Source organism: Schistocerca serialis, chromosome 12, assembly GCF_023864345.2.
Source record: "Schistocerca serialis cubense isolate TAMUIC-IGC-003099 chromosome 12, iqSchSeri2.2, whole genome shotgun sequence".
Lineage (NCBI taxonomy): Eukaryota > Metazoa > Arthropoda > Insecta > Orthoptera > Acrididae > Schistocerca > Schistocerca serialis.
In genome coordinates, this window is record NC_064649.1 from 101,449,372 (window position 1) to 101,471,135 (window position 21,764).

The window sequence follows — 21,764 nt, forward strand, 5'->3', positions numbered from 1 at the left end:
CTTCTTCCCAGTGTTCCCTGCAATACTTAATATTCTGGAGTGGTGTGTCATCTTAAAATTCTTCAATTGCAGATACTAGCCTTATAAATCTTCAAGAGACATTGCTGTTATTAGCTTTCTAATAATATGCTAAGTACACCATCATATATTCCACTGTAACAAGTGCGTAAAGTTGGGCTACATGAAGGAACAGCTCACAATAAATGACTCACTGATAGCCAGGGATGTTAATGACTATGACATGAACAATTAATGAAAAAACTTTTGAATTAAATGCTCACAACTCTGCAATCTTTTTGGTTAAGACAAGGAACTTCTTAATGCTTCCCTAAAAGCAACAGTAGGCACCGTGAGCCATAATAATTGTCTTATCAGTCATAAGAGTAGAGGGCCATTGTAATAATCTTCCACGTAGTGCCTACTGTTCAGCATGCAATTGGTGCCATAACTTTTGAGGTGTTGCGGCAGCTCCACCTTCCATTAGTGACAAGAAGGTGGGAGTGTGTCACCCAATAGTAGCCCACAAGCTCCCTCCCCAGGTTTCAGCACCAGAAATTTTCACCAATGCATCACGAATACAGTGAAGTACAAGGTCGATCACTTGAACCAAAGTGTTTGTCGACGTATTTATATCAACATGACAGCAGTGATATTATTGTAAGTATTCACGACAACAATGCACGATGTCACTGGATGAAGACCACAGAAACTTATCAAATCACTAAACATACAACAAACCCTGCTTTTGTGCTGGACTGTCTGGTTTATTGTATCAGGATACATTCAGAATGCAGCTTTTGACGCCTCTTTGTCTGTTTAAGGTTCATGCTCTCATACTGAAAGTGGACAGAAAAGATGTGACAGTTAAAACTATATAACAGGAATGGATAATGGCATTTAGTTCTAAAGCCAAAAGAATAGGTGTGTTTCTTTAGTTTCCTTCGACTGCATTCATTTCCTCTCATTTGAGAAGAGCATGACACCAATACACTACAAACAATTAAACGGCTTTATTTCTGGTGACTAATGTCCTGTAGCTTGTGACTTTGTTCCTCTTAACCTTGCTGACACATTTGGCCACCATCCTGTGTGTTAATGATGAAACTTTGTGAGCACATTTATATGAATGATTATTCCTGCCACAATGTAATTTTAATGGCAACAGACTTGTAAAAATATTTGTCTCATGAAAGCAATTTCGGTGGTATTCTATTTTTTGTTGGTTTATGACTATATCTCACACAAATTCTGAGACTAATTTCCTGTTCATATAAACAGCTTTAAATATGTAGAGTAAATAGGAAAAAAGTTAATGCAAAATGTTGACGAAACGCTATTTTTCAGCAGCATATGTCTTCAAAAACCAACAAGACTGTTCATGTAGCATCTACAGGAAGTTCCTGTACTTGTTCAAATAAGCACTACACAAAACTACTTGGGGAAGAAGAAAACATTTTCCATTCACTTTGGGACACATGAAACTTTAACACCCAGAATACTTACTTGATGAGCTGCATACAAAAGGTACTAAAAAAGTGGAGGTTTGTTCAGTTTTTAAATACAGAAGGTCTAATATCTTGCAATTTTTTTCTCTATTATCATAATTTCTTTCACAGCTATCCAAAAACGACTACCAAGGAAATGGCATCTAAGGCTGTTATGTTTTCATGTAACACGAAGCTATGTGCAAAGGAAGTCATGATCTGCAAGGAAGATTTCACAAGGGTCCATGGCTTACAGAATCATGCAGGAAGAGTGAGTAATTTACAACAGCAAATGAAGCAGGGTTTTGCAATTCCAAAAGAAGATGAAAGAGGTTTGTATGATACACTGTACTATCATGTTAGGCATTTACTCAAATAGAATACTGTAGAAACATTTGTATTAGAAAGAGAATATACACTCTTTTTTTTCCTGTTCTGGAAAACTTGGAAACTACCAATATAAATTCCAAGATGAGGCTGTACAAGGTGTCAAGGATTTTCTCAATTTCATACCAAAATATAACAGTCATTAGAGTAGGCAGCAGAACTCCAACAAAATGTATTTGGAATGTTATCTCACAATTGCATCCTTATTTCGTGATAACTACTCATGCTGCAAATAAAAGCAGGTTATGAACTGCATGTCATAAAGGCTGCCAGTGGACAAAATATGATTGTGTCTTTAACTGCACAGGTTAAGAGAACTCGAACGGGCGCCATGTGACAGCAATGGACATGCAGCGATTGTTCCCCAACCTAAACTACCAGTTGGTCCAGCATTTTACAATAGGAAAATATATACATACAATTATGGTATCCACAACTGCAGATCAAATAAGGGTTATATGTTTCTGTGTAGCGAAAAAGGTAGAGGGAGGGGTTCAGATGACTTTGGGAGCTGCTCGTTAAAGTACAGTCAAAATCCCACTTTTACACTTTTCAAGGGACTTCAAAAAAATGGTATAAAATGCGGGAATATGTAAAATGTGGGAAATAATGTTTTAAGTTGTAAAAGTTATGTATAGGATACTCCCTTGCACTTTATGTATCATATATGTACATAACAGGCATCAAAAGACTTGTCACGGTCTTGTTTATTATCTAATGATGGTTTATTATAGAATAAAAACTGCTGATGTAACTGGAACTGATAACTGTTGGGAAGTAGAAACGTTTGAATCCATTTCATATGTCATAATCGATGTTCTTGAAAGCCTGCAGCTGTCATTCATTATTTAAATAATGAAATACTGCACTAGTTAAGTATTTTTTCATGTGTAGCATGACGCCTTTCAAGAATTTTTTATCATTGTCAAGTGCAAATATGTAAATAAGTATTTTGTATGGTGGTTGAATATGTGTTATTCTGCATCTCTTGCACTTTAGTCGTCTTTTTGTGGTTATCAGGTACTGTGCCTTGTCAGCTATGTAGAAAAACACACACACACACACACACACACACACACACACACTATCACTCACATTGTTTGTTTGTGTAACATCACAAGAAATACATATCTAAATACTGCACTTGACAACAAGAATAAATTCTCAAAACACGTTTTGCTCAGCATGAATAAAATACATTACTGGCGCAAATTGAATGATGGTGTCAACTACCGCGCCAAATGGCCATATGCAGGAACACGCTAAATATGGCTCGACAAAGGTGTCACGATGATCACAACAATCACAAGACTGCATTTGCACAGTAGAGATAGTTTGGAAGTGGTTGTGATTGGTCATGATATCTTTATTCGAATGAACCTACTTACTCATATCAGCCACCACGCCAAGCAGAGGTTGGCAGTGGCGGGAGAGAGAGCACAAATTGTTCCAACTTTTACACGTTTACTGTTTCAAATCTGCTGAGTAGAGTGCCATGGTGTCAATAAACTTAACCACATAATATTTGTAAATGCTACTGGATGGCCAACATCATGCCAGCATCATTTTTTCTCCGCAAACTTTTTATTGTAATGCGTAAATCGCGGGAAAATTATATATATGTTGACACAAAATCAGGTGCAAATAAAAATTGTGGGCACAGGAAATTTGACGGGACCAACAGAAAATGTCATAAATGGCGGGAAAACGATAATTCCGGTAATGTAAAAGCAGAGTTATACTGTACTTAGAAATGACTAATCCTCAAACAAAACATCTCCATATAATCAGATGACTGCAAGGGAGAGGCAAAGAATTGGACTATTATTGCTTTGGAGAGGTCCCTTGTTGCTACCACAAGATTTCAATCTGTTCAGCATTACTTCCCTGTGGTAGATCACATCAGACTCCTTGCAAACGTGATTTTGGTCACAATGAAGTGTATGCAAGAAACAAACAAACAATACTGTACACGGTAGATGAATGGGCAGAAGTAATAAAACCAATAGTCCAAAAAATTTCACAGTGACTAAAATGGAAAGAGAAGACTTCAGAAGTCTGGAATTCCTGAAGACACTGACTGAGAACTTATGCTATTCACATCTGAAAATTGCCTTTATTTCAGTGAAGCTATACAGTTTAAGTTTGAGTCTGTGCATCCCTTCAAGATAAGTGTAAAGCACTGTTATTCAGACATAAGCACCTTCACGTCAGTGGATATTCATATCGAGAGGAAAGGAAGGTTTGTTGAATCAGATCCGTATCAGCTGCCAATAAAGTACAGAAAGCCCTTCTAACTAGTCAGAAAAAAACTGGTGTTGTACTGTCTCTTATTACACACATACCTGCAGTAAATCAAGATTTCTTTTGGTCATGTGCTGCAAATAGTATGAACAATGATGAGGTAGAGGGACTTCCTTGATGTAATGGTCAAATGTTCAAATGTGTGTGAAATCTTATGGACTTAACTGCTAAGGTCATCACGCGGCTAATCCCGCGCGACTATGTAATGGTCTCAGTGTAAAATAACTTATTATTCTCTGTCACCTACGATGTATGTACACACGTGTAAAAATTATAAATACTGGTCACTGTGTAAGAGTAAGTTAAAATAAATCCTTACAAATTTATATTTTATGTTTTAAATTATTTTCTGGGAGATATACTCTATATAGGCACTATTAATTACATCTTAATTACACTAAATCTAAAATTAATATTACATAGCATAATGAGAGTAGACTATTTCACTACAAACTTTGCAAGTATTAAGCAAGTGTTTGAAGGACAAAGAAGGCTTCTATTATGTATTAAACATTTTTAGATTTCCGTGAAACTTTAAACTGATGCATCTCAATCGTAGTTCCATGTGGCTCATAACTATGTCTCTCCGACACCTTCAATGTGTACTTTTGCAGAAATTTGACTAGAGATACTCACCTCCCTGTCAAACGATGCAACCACAAGCAACGTCGCCGCAATGTCCTTCACAAAGGGTGCGAGCACGTCTCGATCGTACGCACGGGCAAACGACCAGCACACATAGCAGGCCGCATCCCGTATGTGGATCCCCACAGAGGAACTGCCACAGGGCTCGTCGTACGTCAGAGCCTTCAGCACAACCGGCACCACAGTGGGCAGGCGGGCAGGCAGCAGCAAGCCCCTGCGACCTGAAAACCCCGCATATTAGGCTCGTTAGTCTGCGCCGGCATTCGGATAAGCATTCAAAAAAAATACAAAAAAAAAAAAAAAAAAAGGTCATAGTAGACTGTAAAACTAATTTCTTTATTTTTTCATATTTCTTCTGTTTCTTCAATAATGTGGTTTATGGGATGTGGGTTGTTAGCCCCCAACACCGAATGCATTGTTGGGGATGCCACCCTTTTGTCTAAGCACACAGACAGTTAGCAAAGTCTCCTCTCTCCCTTCCCTAACGTATGGGACACTCTTCGCCTGAGCCCTCTGCTGAGGCCTGTCTGGCTTATGCAACCCTCCCAGTACTACGCTATCACTGGCATGGCTAATTACTGTTAAATAATTCTCAATATTTTTGATCTTGAAATGCAACCACAAGCAGGTAAAACAGTGGTGGATGTCCGAGCCTTGCCACAGAATGTGGAAGGTTGAGGCTTGCCTGGTCTACAAAGGAGAGCATGCAGCCTTCCGTGACAGAGCTGACGAAAAAGTACAATTTTGGTGCAGGCACCAGAGTTGTAAGTACTTTTTCATCAGATCTGCCACAGAATGCCGCACGTGTAGGCACAACTTTTTCGGACCACAGTGCTTAGCGCACACTGCTGAAAGTGAAGCTCTGCAGCACACCATCCCTCATTGCTCCCATGCTGACCCGACAGCATTATCAATTATTTTTGCAATGGACAGCTGGACCATCGAGATTGCAGTGTGGTTCAATGAAAATGTTTGCCTGGCAGGCCAAATCATATTTCTTATGTCAACAGTCTTGTCTGGATAACTGCCCAAAGCGTGCACTGCTCCCTGCTATACAGACACAGGCCAGGGAGAAAAGGGGGGGGGGGGGTGGAGGAGAGGAAGAACGAGGAGGGAGGAGGGAAGGGAGGTGTGAGAACGGAAGAGGAGGAGGGAGGAGGGGCGAGGAGGGGAGGGAACGTTAGAGCAGGGGGGAAGAGGGGGGAGGCAGTATTATGCTGTGAAACACATTCACCTAAGCTCCAATGGGGCCTGTGGTAGTAATTGAAAGCACCACTATAGCAGTGGACTACATGAACATTATTGAAAGCCACCAGCACCCCTTTATCATACAGTTTAGAGGAAACCTATAAAATGAGACTCATTCACTCACTGCCACTCCACTAAGGTTAAACCAAACAATCACTCTATCTCACAGGCCTTAATACATCAGAGAAGGGTGAAAGGTGCTATACATGGAATTAAAACAGAAGTAAAACCACAGAAGATCAAAACGAAAGGCAAAGGGAAATGTTATTGGCTGACCACTCGAGGCAAAAAAATGGGGGGCAGTCACGCTGTTATCACATAAAGAACATCTCCCTAAAATTTTAGGTTGGTAGATCACAAAACCGTAAAACATGAACCACATTTGTTTCAACATCACTTAAAATAGAGGGCAGATCTGCTGGCAAATCTGTCACTGCCCCCTGGTTTGAAAATAAAACACAGTCTAGTAACATGTGGCACACAGTGATCTGTATGCCACAAGCACCACACACAGGAAGATTCTCTCACTGGAGCAAGAAGCCATGTGTCACAGTAATGTGGCCTATGTGCAGATGGGTAAGGAGAACTTCATCCTGTCTTTGTGGCTGAAAGGAAGTACGCTGCAACCACATAGTGGGCTTTACTAGATGCAGCTCATTGTCAGTCAGTTCCAGCCACACATCTTCCCATCGACACATGACTCTGTACCTTAACAGCGAGGTGATAGCATACATGGAAATAGCACACTGAAATAACTGAGGATCACTACACGCATCCTTGGCTGCAACACCTGCCCTTTCATTCCCTGCAGTACCCATGTACCCTGGTTCTCAGCAGGAAGACACCTCCTTCCACAACTGTTGCAGCTGGAGGAGGGCATCCTGTATATTCTGGACTACTTTGTCTGCCAGGTACAAATGTTGTCGAGAGTGAAGAGCACTCAGAGAATTGGAACAGACAAGGAATTTAGCATTCCATGCATGTTTCATCTGCTCCAGTGCCTGCAAGATTGCACACAGTTCTGTGTTGAATACAGTTAAGTCTCGAGGCAGTTGGATCTTGAGGACACAATCGGTAAAAACAACAGAGTAACCAACATAGTCCCTTGTTTCGACCCATCTGTAAAGGCATCTGTAGACTTGTGGTGCTCAGTTAAAATGGCAGAAAATAATATATTAAAAACATATGCAGGAGTGAACGTCTGCATCAACCGTGGTGACAGCTGATTAAAAACTTGGATTTGGGGCTGCACGCGCTCCACACAAAGTGACTCCAGCGCTCAATGCACGTGGAACCCAAAAGCCATTGTTGCTTGTGAACATTTGCAGAAAAGGGGTGTACCAGAGGTGGACAAGCAACAGTATATGGTACGCAAGTGAAATCAGAACTAAGAGGTACTTACATGCCTGATGCACAATGAGTTGTTCTTGTCGGACAGTAAGTGGTGATTCACCAGCCTCAGCAGAGAGCTGGGTATGGGACTGGTCATGTAAGCACCTGGAGTTAACCTAATTCCCTCATGGTGGATAGCATCAGTAATCTTAAAGAAAGATGGCCTCGCTGATCCATACACCGAGCATCCGTAGTCTAGCCATGAACACACAAAAGTCCTATAAAACTGGAGCAGATGCACACTGTCTGCTCCCAAGGACCTGCGGCTAAGGCACTTTACAATATTCAGTGCCTTCTGAGTTTGGCTTTCAGGTCCCTCAGGTGTGGTAACCATGACAGTTTGTAGTAAAAAATGAGGCCCATAAACCTCGATGAGTCTGTAAACTGTAGAATGGTGTCCCTCATATGCATGTCAGGTAAATTAAAGATATGATGAGAACAATTTTAAACTGAACATACATAGGTTTATCTGCAGAAAGCTGAAACCTGTCTTTTATGTCCATTCCTCTAACCTCTGTACTGTAAATTGACTGGAGGAGGAACAAAAAATAGCAAAATCATCCACAAATAAGAAGAACTATACAGGACTCCTTATCACAGACGTGATACTGTTTATGGCTATGGCAAAGAGGGTAACACTTAAAGCACTGCACTGAGGAACACTATTCTACTGCTCAAAATGGTCTGACAGCACATCATCAACTTGGGATCTAAAAAAGCATTTATTTGGGAAGGACCATACAAGAGTGTGGAGTTGGCCATGAAAGCCCCATTGATGGAGTTGCTCGAGATTATTGTGTCTCCAAGTAGTCCTGTACCCCTTGCCAATATCAAAGAATATAGCAAGACAGTGATGTTTACGTAGGAAAACCTGTTGAATAGCCGCCTCTAGTAAGGTCAGGTTGTCGATAGTGGCCCAAATTCTCAGGAATCCACACTGAGAGCAGCTAAGCAGTTGCTTGATCTGTAACAGCCACACCAGATGATGGTTACCCATTCATTCCGGGGTCTTTCCTACACAGCTCGTTAAGGCGACACTCCGGTAACTACTGAGCCATGCGCAATCCTTTCCAGGTTTGAAGAGAAGAATCAGAATTGCTTCTCTCTACGAGTTGGGAAAGTTGGCTGTCTGCCATATAAGGCCAAAACATTTGGGGAGGATTTCCTTTGATGGTGCTGGTGAGTATTGAAGCATGCAGTACTGGATAGTGTCGTGAAAAGGTGCAGTATGACGAGTCTCAGACAGTGCCGATTCCAGCTCCTGCATGGAGAAATGGCAGTTGTACAGGTCAGAATTGTGGGACCTCAAGTCCAACTTGCTCCACTCTGCAGTCGCACAGTAGCATCGAAATACCGGATCCTGCCTGGCACTGGCAGTAATCACTGCAAAATGCTGTGCCACTGTCTGAGCACTGTCTCCACACATTGTTTGGAGACACCCATTTCAGCACATTGGTAAACGAATGTGTTTACCAGAAATCATCCGGATAGTTTCCCATACAAGTGGAACAGTTGGTGAAGTCCAGGAACACAAGCCACAACCATTTTCTGCTCTCCTTAATTACACGTCGAGCCTTGGCTCTTGCAGCTTGAAAGGCTGCGAGGTTTGTTACGGCTTGAAAGGGTGTGAGGTTGTCTGCTGTTGGCCAGCATTTAAACCGTCGAAGACCCGCATGTCTGTTCCAGATTGCTGAACGGCGCTCATCAGTCCACCAAGGTACAGATCACTTCCTAAGATGACCTGAAGACTTTGGGATGCATAAGTCAGCAGCATGACAGATCACTTCCACGATGTAGACCACCCATTCCTAGACGATGTCACAGTGTTCAGACACAGCCAGCTGGCTGAACAGCTTCAAGTTAGCTCTGCTGACCATCCATTTCAGCAAGCAATTCTCCATCCAGTAGCGGGATCCACAATGCGAAGTAGTGATGGCTAAAGACGACCCAGTACCAGCGTGAAATGAATGGGACTGCCTGTGTTGATGATGCACAGCTCCTGAGATATCATGAGGTTCTCCAAAACTCAACTCCTGGGGGAAGTCTAGGTCGAACCCCATAATACATTATGGGCATTGAAATCACCTAGCAGGAGAAATGGGTGTGGAAGTTGTGCTATAAGCACTGTGAGAGCCTCAGAGTGCACCGCATCCTGCAGAGGTAAATACAGGATGAAGATGCGATCTTATGATCCCCACAAACAGCAACAGATATTGCTTGTTGGTCAGTAATCAAGGAGGCACCAGAGGAGCAGTGAGTGTTATTTACAAACACAGCAACCCTTCCCTTGGCTCTTTCTCCAGTCAGGCTATCATTTTGGTGGAGGGTACAGCCCCATAGCACAGGGGTGTCTGTGGCTTTGACATGTGTTTCCTGTAAACACAATCACAGGGGGTTTGCCTATATTTCAGTTCCTCCACAAGTCCTGAACCCATTTCTGCTTCGCTGTAGTATGGGAACCATTTATCGTAGGGGTTGCACTTTCACCTGTCTTTCCACTGGGGTGGGGAGCCCGCAACAGGATGACAAGCAGCCTTGGGGCAAGATGGTTGCCCCGTGCAGACTTCGCAGTCCATCGGCTCTGCAGCAGAAGCAACAGAACGTGAAGTCGAATGACATCAGCTTCCCATTTGCTTTTTTGGTCTGGGAGGGCTTTGTACAAGCTACCACAGAGGCGGTGGAGGCAATGCCGGATTTTTTACCAAGCTCTGCTTTTGCAGGTATCAGCAACTCTGCAATAGTGGTAACCGTTGCTTTATATGACTTTCTTAGGAGGGCTATGGGCTCTGAAGCAACTGCAGCTTGACTTGTGCACTACAAACACAGGTTCTAGTGCTGACACCAGAAACCTCCATTTGGGTAGAAGAGTTGGCTGTAGAAACTGGCTATTTAAGGGATGAAGAAAAAGATGCAGTCAATGTGGGAGGCTGCACAACTTTATAAATCCTCTTGGTCTCACCATATGGCATGCGTTTCGATGTTTTAATCTCCTGTACCTTCCTTTCTTCAAGGAAAAGACTGCAGTCACTACTGCAGACAGGGTGATCCCCAGAGTAATTTACACACTTCTGAGGGGAGGAGCAACCAACTCCATCATGGTCGGCCTTGTCAAATTTGTCCCAAGTGGCTTCACTGTTACACCCTAAGGTGGCGTGCCTAAAGTTCTGGCATTTAAAACAGCGCATTGGGTTGAGGACACAGGGACACACAGTTATGCGAGGAAAATCTGCCTTAATATGTTCCGAGAGTTTTGTGCTATTAAAAGTAAAGATGAATAAGTCTGATTTAATCTGATCACTTTCCACCCTTTTCAAAATATTCTGCATACTTGCAATGCCTTCTTGGACCCATTCAACTTTAAGGTATACCTTGGGGATGTCTACCATTCTCTACAAGTCACAACGCCTTTACTGTAGTTTAATGTAGTGTGGAGGTCATTCCCCAAGTTTTGGCCTTCTGCAGGTTTGTCATTGTTGGGAACTTGATACTTCCATCAGCAATGTCCCATTTCATAACAGCTTAAGTGCTTTTAAAGTACCTGCAATCCCCTAAAAACCATTTTGTATGTAAAAAGGTAACACTTTTTCAGAACTTCCCTCTTTTCGTTTAACCAATAAAAACAGAATCTGCCCAGCAGCAAGCATTCTGTTACTGAACACACCAGAATTCTGTAATATCCCTGAGTCCAGAGGACTGGTTACACAAGTCCTCTTATTTGATTCGGTGTTGGTACCTACCAGCAGCCCACCCATTCCACTGGGACATGGAAGAGAAAACTTCGAAGTATTCATCTCAGTCCCGAGAGCAGCTAAGGAAATAAAAGTCCACCTACACAGAGCCCCGCGAGCCTTGGTAAGCCTTATACACCTGAGATGCGGCAAGTTTTCCAGAGGTTACCAGCTAACAATTGTTCCACCTCAACAGCTATGCATCTCATCATCACACAGCACACCTTGAGATTGAGTGGTTTTTATAGAGGCTTTTTGCATCCACATGATCTGGGCAAAGCCAAATTCCCAGTTCCCTGTGACACACAACATTCCACTGCCATGCCACACAGTGGTCACTGAAGCCTGCCCAGAGCTTACAGTGACAGAGGACTGGCAGCACTTACCAATCCACATCTCAAGAACACAGGGTCCCAAGGCCGTACAAAGCCCAGAATCACACTATTGTGGTTTGAGGAACATGATAGTGCGCTCACACTGATAATCTTGGTCACCAGATTTGCCTGAACTAAAACAAGTGGAACGCATCTGAGACATTGTCAGGTGCTAGCTCTGTGTCCACAAAGCACCAGTGCGTAATTTTGTGGAAATTGCATCTGGTGCCAAATACCTCTGAAAATTTACCGAAGATGTTTCGAACCCACACGACACAGAATCGCTGCCGCACTGAGTTCCAAAGGTGGACCAACGCACTAATAAGTACCTGGTCACAATATTTTGGCTCATCAATGGATGTCCTACTAAAGTAATATGCAGTTTTGAGTGTTGGGATATCTATACCCCACATCGGTCTAGTGCTACCGTGTAGCAAGAAGTTTATAGAACTTGGAAAAATACTCTCAATCACAAGCTGGATATGGAGAAGGCTGCGAGTGGTCAAGTAGGGCAGAGTTTATAGCTGACACAGAGCAACTATTTCACAAATATGAAATCAAATCACCATCTTCTTCACTCTAAGAACCTCTTACATGGGTGATTGTGTTTCCTTATCTATTAACAGAATACAGACATTGTTTTGAAACAATACTACAACACTCCTCAGAAATTTTGCTGGTTTGTATATTTGTAGTTAATGGGACTAATAAGCCCCAGAAAACATCATAGAATGTAAAAAGCATTGGTGTGTGATATGTCAAAGGTCTCTTCACATTTAAGCTCAAAATTTATATGTGATAAAGCTTGTTTTTCATTGTCATGAAGAAAAAGTGTTATGATATTGGTTTGTTATATATTTCTGTATTTACCACTCTGAAAATGTTCCTCTACAAACATAAATCTCATTGTGACTACGAAGGCTTTCCCGGTGTAATAATTGATAATATTCTTCTCGGGTGTGCACCGGGATCATAACATCATCTTGACACAATATTTCAGCGGTCCATCTGGCCGCCATCTTCAGGTGAAAGTGTTGGTACACGATCTTGCCGGAACTCTCAGCGCAAGCGGTGGGCGGCCCCTATATAGGCTGCAGAAGGCCCACAATGCGTGCGCGAGAAGATGCCCTAATTGCCCTCTAGCGCAAGTAAACATACAGCACCCCAGTGGTGGAAACAGGTGAAATCAAGATATTGCTATCAAAATTTAAAAATTAAAAAATTAAAAATTATTCCGACAATTGAAACACATACCGTTGTTTTTTAATGTCTGATAACACCGGGTACCAAGTCTTACTTAAAAGGTAACCCTTGTCTCTACTAATAAGATTATCAGATAATCGAGTCTCTATGGATTCTTTTAAAACACAGTCCCAATAGTGAGATGCAGAGGCAACCATTTGTGTCTCGTCATACAGCATTCTATGTCCCTTGGTGAGACAGTGTTCTGTCACTGCAGATTTCTCAGGCAGCTGCAACCATGTGTGCCGCTGGTGCTCAACACATCGGTCATGAATGGTCCGGATTGTCTGATCAATATAAGCCTTACCACAGTGGCAAGGTATCATGTACACATCGGGCTTCCTCAAACCCAAGTCATCCTAAGCTCTTCTCGCTTATGCCATTTCAGATGGAGAAAGCTTGACACAAGAAGTGGACCATCTTAAAGTTGTGTTCAAGGAGAATGGCTATTGGATAAACAGATCCGTCGTGCTTTCCAGTTTGGACCTTCGCCTGAACCACCAGAAGATACCTGCAAATTGGTGGGTTTTCTACCTTTTGCTGGGAGCATTTCCTCGAAAATAGGAAGAATTCTTAAAAGATATATCAAAAGTATTTTTCGTCCGCCAGCCAAGATTAGAGTGCTTCTTGGCTCAGTTAAGAATGACTTGGGTTTGAGGAAGCCTGGTGTGTACAAGATCCCTTGCCACTTTGGGAAGGTTTATACTGGTCTGACAATCCGGACCATTCATGACCGATGTGTTGAGCACCAGCGGCACACATGGTTGCTGCTGCCTGAGAAATCTGCAGTTGTGGAGCACTGTCTCGTCGAGGGACATAGAATGCTGTATGATGAGACACAAATGGTAGCCCCTGCATCTCGCTATTGGGACTGTGTTTTAAAAGAATCCATAGAGATTCGATTATCTGATAATCTTATTAATAGAGACAAGGGTTACCTTTTAAGTAAGACTTGGTACCCGGTGTTATCAGACATTAAAAAACAGCGGTCTGTGTTTCAATTGTCGGAATAATTTTTAATTTTTTAATTTTTAATTCTTGACAGCGATATCTCGATTTCACCTGTTTCCACCACTGGGGTGCTGTATGTTTACTTGTGCTAGAGGGCAGTTATGACACCTTTTCGCGCATGTGTTGTGGGCCTTCTGCGGCCTATATAGGGGCCGCCCGCCGCTTACGCTGAGAAGTCAGTTTCGGCGAGATCGTGGACCAGCACTTTCACCTGAAGATGGCAGCCAGATCGACCGCTGAAATATTGTGTCAAGATGACGTTATGATCTGGCTGCACACCAGAGAAGAATATTATCATAAATTTCATTATGAATGAAGGAATACCTGCAGCTATCCACACTTTATAAATGAATGATTTATTTCACCATAGCTAGTTTCAGACCTGAGCCCACTGTCAGACGGAAGTAAGGATTTCTTGTACAAATTTCACAGTCTTGTTCTATCCAGTAACAGAATGTTCATGATTATCTGGTTTACAAATAGGTTTTACATTATACACAAAGCCTTTACCTTTTATTTACTCGAGGAAAAATTCTACTGTACACAGTATGGCATAGGAGTCAGTATTATTTGTATGTGATATGCTAAACCATGTGTTAGACTGAAGACAAGATGTTAGACATGTGTTTAAAGGTGATGTCAGACAGCTACTGATTTGATTGGCAGTCGCAAAGAACAATATAATAAAATAGAGGAACGCTTCTACAGCTATGATTTTTGTTCTTAGCCGAGATTGTGATGGAAACCTACACATTTAATTTGAAAAAGTAGTGACTTGTCAAATAAAGGGATTTTTTACAGTAAAGCTGCTAAGCTAACTATGGCAGTAGATGTTATCCCCAAACAGTACGATATTACATTTGGATGAAATTTTTTGGGAACATTCAGTTTCTTAACTCTAGCTAGTAATTCAGCTTTCAGTCAGGTTTTTCGTGAATGTGGTTCATATTTGTATTTCTTCCAACAGCTGGCTGAAGTGGCCGTCCAGTTCTAGGCGCTGCAGTCTGGAACCGTGAGACCGCTACGGTCGCAGGTTCGAATCCTGCCTCGGGCATGGATGTGTGTGATGTCCTTAGGTTAGTTAGGTTTAACTAGTTCTAAGTTCTAGGGGACTAATGACCTCAGAAGTTGAGTCCCATAGTGCTCAGAGCCATTTGAACCATTTCTTCCAACAAATTCTTTGTTTTCTCAGCAAAATGTAGTATTTCTAGATTTTCTTCCATGCTATTCTCTTTGTCTCCACGTTAGGCCAGGTGAGAATCAGAAGTTGATTCATCCAAGCTTATTACGCTAAGTGTTTCGCGCCAAGTTCACATAAAAACAGAGATGTAGGAAGATCTGATACTGAAAATCATATTTTGAGCTTTTATTTTTGAAACGTGAAAAAATGGTCAAATGTTTTGTGAAATGATTCGGCTAAAAGTAAGAAATGAACTAGATTAGAGAAACATTTGACATACCTCTGAATGATGTTCAAAGTCATGTAAAGCAAATCACGGTGGCGACTGAGAAATAAAAGTTCAAGGTTTAGTTTGGAACTGTAAAGAGTAGTACATGATATTGTCTGGTGAGTTATGTAGATCATGCAGTCTCATCTGCCGTACACAGTTTTGAGTAACATTCAAACACACAACAAATGTTTCTGTAATCTATTTTATATTTTACTCTTAGACAAATCATTTCATAAAACATATGACCACTGGTTTTCCTTTTTTTAATTACCCTGATTACTTTCAAACCACTCTTTTTTTCAGCTCAAGGTGGTCAATTTGATACCTTATTTGTCCATTTCCAACTCTTTGTTTGGCTATGAAAATTGTGACAAAAATCGACTGTGCAACTACTAGGGGGTCTTGCTTTGGTTCCACTCCAATGTTTGACCAATGAGTTTTAATCAAAAATAGACCAGGGGATTAAACCAATAAATCATGACTGGCTGTATTTACTCCAATCACAGTGGTGAATAATGTCAAGAATGGACGAGCTAAGTATTAACACAGTTTCTTCACTCTGACCGACAGGACATAGAACTCACCGAGCTCTGCGAGTGCGAGGCAACCCCCGTGCCAAGCGCTGTGCAGCTCTCGCGGGCTGAACAGCTCCAGGACAGAGCAAAGGACCTCATCTGCGAGGTCCCTCGGAAGGCGGCCAGTTACACGTCCGATGCCCTTTGCTGCTGACCATCTGCACAGTAAAACTCTGAATCAGTAACATTAATCACAGATAAGTTATGTGCTATTTTAAATGCTGATTATTACAGGAAACAATAAAGTAGTAAACCGAATCTAAAGGCACCGTACATTGCGTGACGTAGGTACTTTGTATACCACTTTATTTTTTGACAGTTGTTCTTTGCACTATCCATTTGTGAATGTTAAGGAGAAGGGGAAACAATGATTGTAGTCCCAGAGGTACACTCCACCACGTCTTGTCGAGAACAAGTGTATATGCCGCTTCCCTCTCCTTTCCTGTCCCAGTCAGAAACGGTTCGGGGGAGAACGATTATCTGTAGGCCTCCATGTGAACTCTAATCTCTCTGATTTTAACTTTGTGGTCTTTTCACAAGACACACATGGAAGGAAGCAATGTATCGGTTGTTTCTTTACAAATACATGTTCTTAAAATTTTAACAGTAACCACACTGTGATCCACAATGCCTCTCTTTTAGTGTCTGCCACCAGAATTGGATAAGCATCTCCACTGTGCTTTCATGCTTACTGTGTAAAGCTGTGGTGGCGTGTGCTGCTATTCTTTGGATCTTCTCTACTTCCTCTATCAATCCTTTGTGGCAGAGTTCCCAGACTAACATGCAATATTCAAGTATTCATGAAACTATGGTTTTGTAAGCTACACTGTACTGTTCATGCCACATATCTGCCTATATTTATTACATTTTATTATTACATTTTAATAGATTCACATTGTTGTAAGCTAGCAAGAAGTTAGGATCATTAGAACTACCCATCTGACTAAATGACAGGTGGTCTCAGAGTGCGAGAACAATAGGACAGGTAGAAGCCATATCATGCTAGAACATATGGAAACAGTGGTGATTCACCTATGAGGCTTGGCACAAATAAGTGTATCTTTCATTACTTAAATTTTCTGTTTATACACATTAACATTCCCCACAGTGATAACTCGTTAACAATAATTTCAAGAAATCTTAATTCACACTTATAAACTAGTTGAAAACTGCACTTAATGTTGATAATCATCAGTGGTCAGAATCAACCAATCACAATTGTGCCCTGAGCAGACAGGCGCCAAACAGCTAAGATAGTTCAATAAGTTTTCAAAGAGGCAACAAGCAAGACTGTGTGTGAAGTGCGATATTGCATATAAGGAGAACAGTTTGTTAAAAGCTGCCTTGGGAAATGCCAATGCGCAACCTCAGGTTATCCTTAAGACAGTGTCAAGTATTTTCCATGACTTTTTACAGTGCTCGAGAAATAATGATTACTATCTGGTAATTTTGCTGCGAACATTAATATTAGACTGGCTCTAGAAATCATTTTCTTGATTTTGCTGTGTTTATCAATAAAAATAAAACCAGGTGGCATCCCAATATTTCACAATTCTCTCTATAGTAACACTGAGATTTTTCCTTTCCGTTATGCACCATTTATGCACGCATTTTAGAGTCTGAGGCCAGCAGAGAAGAAACCCATCAGAGAGAAGACAATGAGTCATCTTTACAAGACAAGAGGTAAGTAAACTGCCTTCAGTTCTGCTATGAGAAATGGACGTAGATGTTAAATTGAGAATTTTCCACACATCTGGCACCTGGCATCTCTTGCTTTCCTTAAGGGAAAAGGCAGGCTGCTCTAATGTTTATCTGGCTTGCCTTTCTCCAGCCAGATGGTTACAATTTATTTTATTTATACACACTTTTTATCATCATCTGAATTACATACCAATACATTTATAGGGTTTCAATGTGGTTTTATATGAGTTGGAAAAAAAGAGAAAAAATAATAATAAAATAAAAAATTACACTCCTGGAAATTGAAATAAGAACACCGTGAATTCATTGTCCCAGGAAGGGGATACTTTATTGACACATTCCTTGGGTCAGATACATCACATGATCACACTGACAGAACCACAGGCACATAGACACAGGCAACAGAGCATGCACAATGTCGGCACTAGTACAGTGTATATCCACCTTTCGCAGCAATGCAGGCTGCTATTCTCCCATGGAGACGATCGTAGAGATGCTGGATGTAGTCCTGTGGAACGGCTTGCCATGCCATTTCCACCTGGCGCCTCAGTTGGACCAGCGTTCGTGCTGGACGTGCAGACCGCGTGAGATGACGCTTCATCCAGTCCCAAACATGCTCAATGGGGGACAGATCCGGAGATCTTGCTGGCCAGGGTAGTTGACTTACACCTTCTAGAGCACGTTGGGTGGCACGGGATACATGCGGACGTGCATTGTCCTGTTGGAACAGCAAGTTCCCTTGCCGGTCTAGGAATGGTAGAACGATGGGTTCGATGACGGTTTGGAGGTACCGTGCACTATTCAGTGTCCCCTCGACGATCACCAGTGGTGTACGGCCAGTGTAGGAGATCGCTCCCCACACCATGATGCCGGGTGTTGGCCCTGTGTGCCTCAGTTGTATGCAGTCCTGATTGTGGCGCTCACCTGCACGGCGCCAAACACGCATACGACCATCATTGGCACCAAGGCAGAAGCGACTCTCATCACTGAAGACGACACGTCTCCATTCGTCCCTCCATTCACGCCTGTCGCGACACCACTGGAGGCGGGCTGCACGATGTTGGGGCGTGAGCGGAAGACGGCCTAATGGTGTGCAGGACCGTAGCCCAGCTTCATGGAGACGGTTGCGAATGGTCCTCGCCGATACCCCAGGAGCAACAGTGTCCCTAATTTGCTGGGAAGTGGCGGTGCGGTCCCCTACGGCACTGCGTAGGATCCTACGGTCTTGGCGTGCATCCGTGCGTCGCTGCGGTCCGGTCCCAGGTCGACGGGCACGTGCACCTTCCGCCGACCACTGGCGACAACATCGATGTACTGTGGAGACCTCACGCCCCACGTGTTGAGCAATTCGGCGGTACGTCCACCCGGCCTCCCGCATGCCCACTATACGCCCTCGCTCAAAGTCCGTTAACTGCACATACGGTTCACGTCCACACTGTCGCGGCATGCTACCAGTGTTAAAGACTGCGATGGAGCTCCGTATGCCACGGCAAACTGGCTGACACTGACGGCGGCGGTGCACAAATGCTGCGCAGCTAGCGCCATTCGACAGCCAACACCGCGGTTCCTGGTGTGTCCGCTGTGCCGTGCGTGTGATCATTGCTTGTACAGCCCTCTCGCAGTGTCCGGAGCAAGTATGGTGGGTCTGACACACTGGTGTCAATGTGTTCTTTTTTCCATTTCCAGGAGTGTATTTATCTTTATAGTTTTAATCAATCATAATGATGGTGACAAAAGAAAAAAAAATCTAGGTGCACGGGCTCTTCTCTTCCTGTCATAGAAGTATTTAGAAGCTGGGCTTTTATTGGAAAATTGTTGCTATTATAGATTCTATGTCTAGGTGTAAAGGTTCTTCTTTTCCGTTGGTACAGTATTTGGAACCTGAGTATTACACATTTTCTTAATCCTAATGTTTAGTTTACTGTTAGACCAGTTTTTTGCCAGTTTTTCTCTCATGAGGCCATTGTAAGACTACATTGTGTCATCTGTGATCTCTGTTGTCTAGGTGGGTCAGTATTGTCTCTTGGTGTATCAGCTGGGTCATGGTAGGGCTATTCATTAGAAATGTTTTGTGCAAAACTCTCTCTCTCTCTCTCTATCTCTCTCTCTCTCTCTGTGTGTGTGTGTGTGTGTGTGTGTGTGTGTGTGTGTGTGTGTGTGTGTGTGTGTGTGTCTCTCTGTGTGTTTTCGCGAGCATGCGTCTACACATGTGTAAAAACCTGGGTCACCCAGTCATTAGTGGTTTGGTAGTTAGTAAGCATTTCGTCTGGTCTGTTGATGTGGTTTCCGTATCTTACCATCAGTTTTGTAAGTCTCATCTGAAGAGGAACTGTTGCTGTTATTGTGTAGACATCACTGTTTGGGGTGAGGGTTGGAAGTTTTGCCATACTTCTCGGCAATTTTCTCTCTGTGAAGTAAACTTTTTCTGTCACTTTTCTGGATAGGCCTCCTAGAGGAGCAGCAGTGCATTCGTAGATGGGTCTAATGAGGGTCCTGTATGGGCATATATAGCTGTCCTGGTGTAGCAGCCATACAGTAATCCTTCTATTTGTCTCATTAGGTTTTGACATTTTCTCATCTCGCTCAGCAAGTATTGGAGATGTGTCTTTAGGTTTAAGAGTTTCAACATAATGAGATACCTTATGTCATTAAATTGTAGAAGTTCGTTCAAGAGTCTGAGTTCTATGTCTGTGCATCTTCGTTGACTTTTTTGTTAAGTTACTGTGTTGGAATAACATGAATTGTATTTGTGTGGAGGTTAGGTCATACTCTCCATTTGGTCATCCAGTTTTTGTATTTGTCTAGGTACCTATTCGTTTTACACCATATGGTATTTCTGCAAAGTCTTGCACACCAGCAGGCAGTGTTATCTACACTACTGGCCATAAAAATTGCTTTCACCGCGAAGATGACGTGCTACAGACAAGAAATTTAACCGACAGGAAGAAGATGCTGTGATATGCAAATGATTAGCTTTTCAGTGCATTCACACAAAGTTGGCGCTGGTGGCGACACCTACAACGTGCTGATATGAGGAAAGTTTCCAACCGATTTCTCATACACAAACAGCAGTTGATCGGCGTCGCCTGGCAAAACGTTGTTGTGATGCCTCATGTAAGGAGGAGAAATGCGTACCATCACTTTTACGACTTTGATAAAGGTCGGATTGTAGCCTATCGCGATTGCGGTTTATCGTATTGTGACATTGCTGATCGCGTTGGACGAGATCCAATGACTGTTACCAGAATACGGAATCGGTGGGTTCAGGAGGGTAATACAGTACGCCATGCTGGATCCCAATGGCCTCGTATCACTAGCAGTTGAGAGGACAGGCATCTTAACTGCATGGCTGTAATGGATTGTGCAACAACGTCTCGATCCCTGAGTCAACAGATGGGGATGTTTGCAAGACAACAACCACCTGCACGAACAGTTCGACGATGTTTGCAGCAGCATGGACTATCAGCTTGGAGACCTAAGCTGCAGTTACCCTTGAGGCCGCATCACAGACAGGAGTGCCTGCAATGGTGTAGTCAACGACGAACCTGGGTGCATAAATGGCAAAACGTCATTTTTTCAGACGAATCCAGGTTCTGTTTACAGCATCATGATGGTCGCATCCGTGTTTGGCGACATCATGCTGAAAGCACATTGCAAGCGTGTATTCGTCATCCTCATACTGGCGTACCACCCGGCGTGATAGTATGGGGTGCCATTGGTTACACGTCGTGGTCACATCTTGTTCACATTGACGGCACTTTGAACAGTGGGCGTTGCATTTCAGATGTGTTACGACCCGTGGCTCTACCCTTCATTCAATCCCTGCGAAACCCTACATTTCAGCAGGATAATGCATGACCGCATATTGTAGGTCCTGTACAGGCCTTTCTGGATACAGAAAATGTTCGACTGCTGCTCTGGCCAGCACATTCTCCAGATTTCTCACCAATTGAAAACATATGGTCAATGGTGGTTGAGCAACTAGCTCGTCACAATACGCCAGTCACTACTCTTGATGAACTGTGGTATCATGTTGAAGCTGCATGGACAGCTGTACCTGTACACGCCATCCAAGCTCTGTTTGACTCAATGCCCAGGCATATCAAGGCCGTTATTAGGGCCAGAGGTGGTTGTTTTGGGTACTGATTTCTCAGGATCTATGCACTCAAATTGCGTGAAAATGTAATCACATGTCAGTTCTAGTATAATATATTTGTCCAAT

At 42.7% G+C, this 21,764-nt stretch overlaps 1 protein-coding gene across 1 annotated transcript in view; it reads right to left on the bottom strand.

Annotated features, from left to right (window-relative positions):
• Positions 1 to 21,764, bottom strand: part of LOC126428194 (tubulin-specific chaperone D) — a 195,790-nt gene that overhangs the window by 107,358 nt on the left and 66,668 nt on the right. The window contains exons 6-7 of the mRNA XM_050090110.1: positions 15,851 to 15,999; positions 4,812 to 5,041 (exon numbers count right to left, since the gene is read on the bottom strand). Of these exons, the coding sequence (XP_049946067.1) occupies positions 4,812 to 5,041; positions 15,851 to 15,999 (379 nt within the window). The remainder of the gene's footprint in view (positions 1 to 4,811; positions 5,042 to 15,850; positions 16,000 to 21,764) is intronic.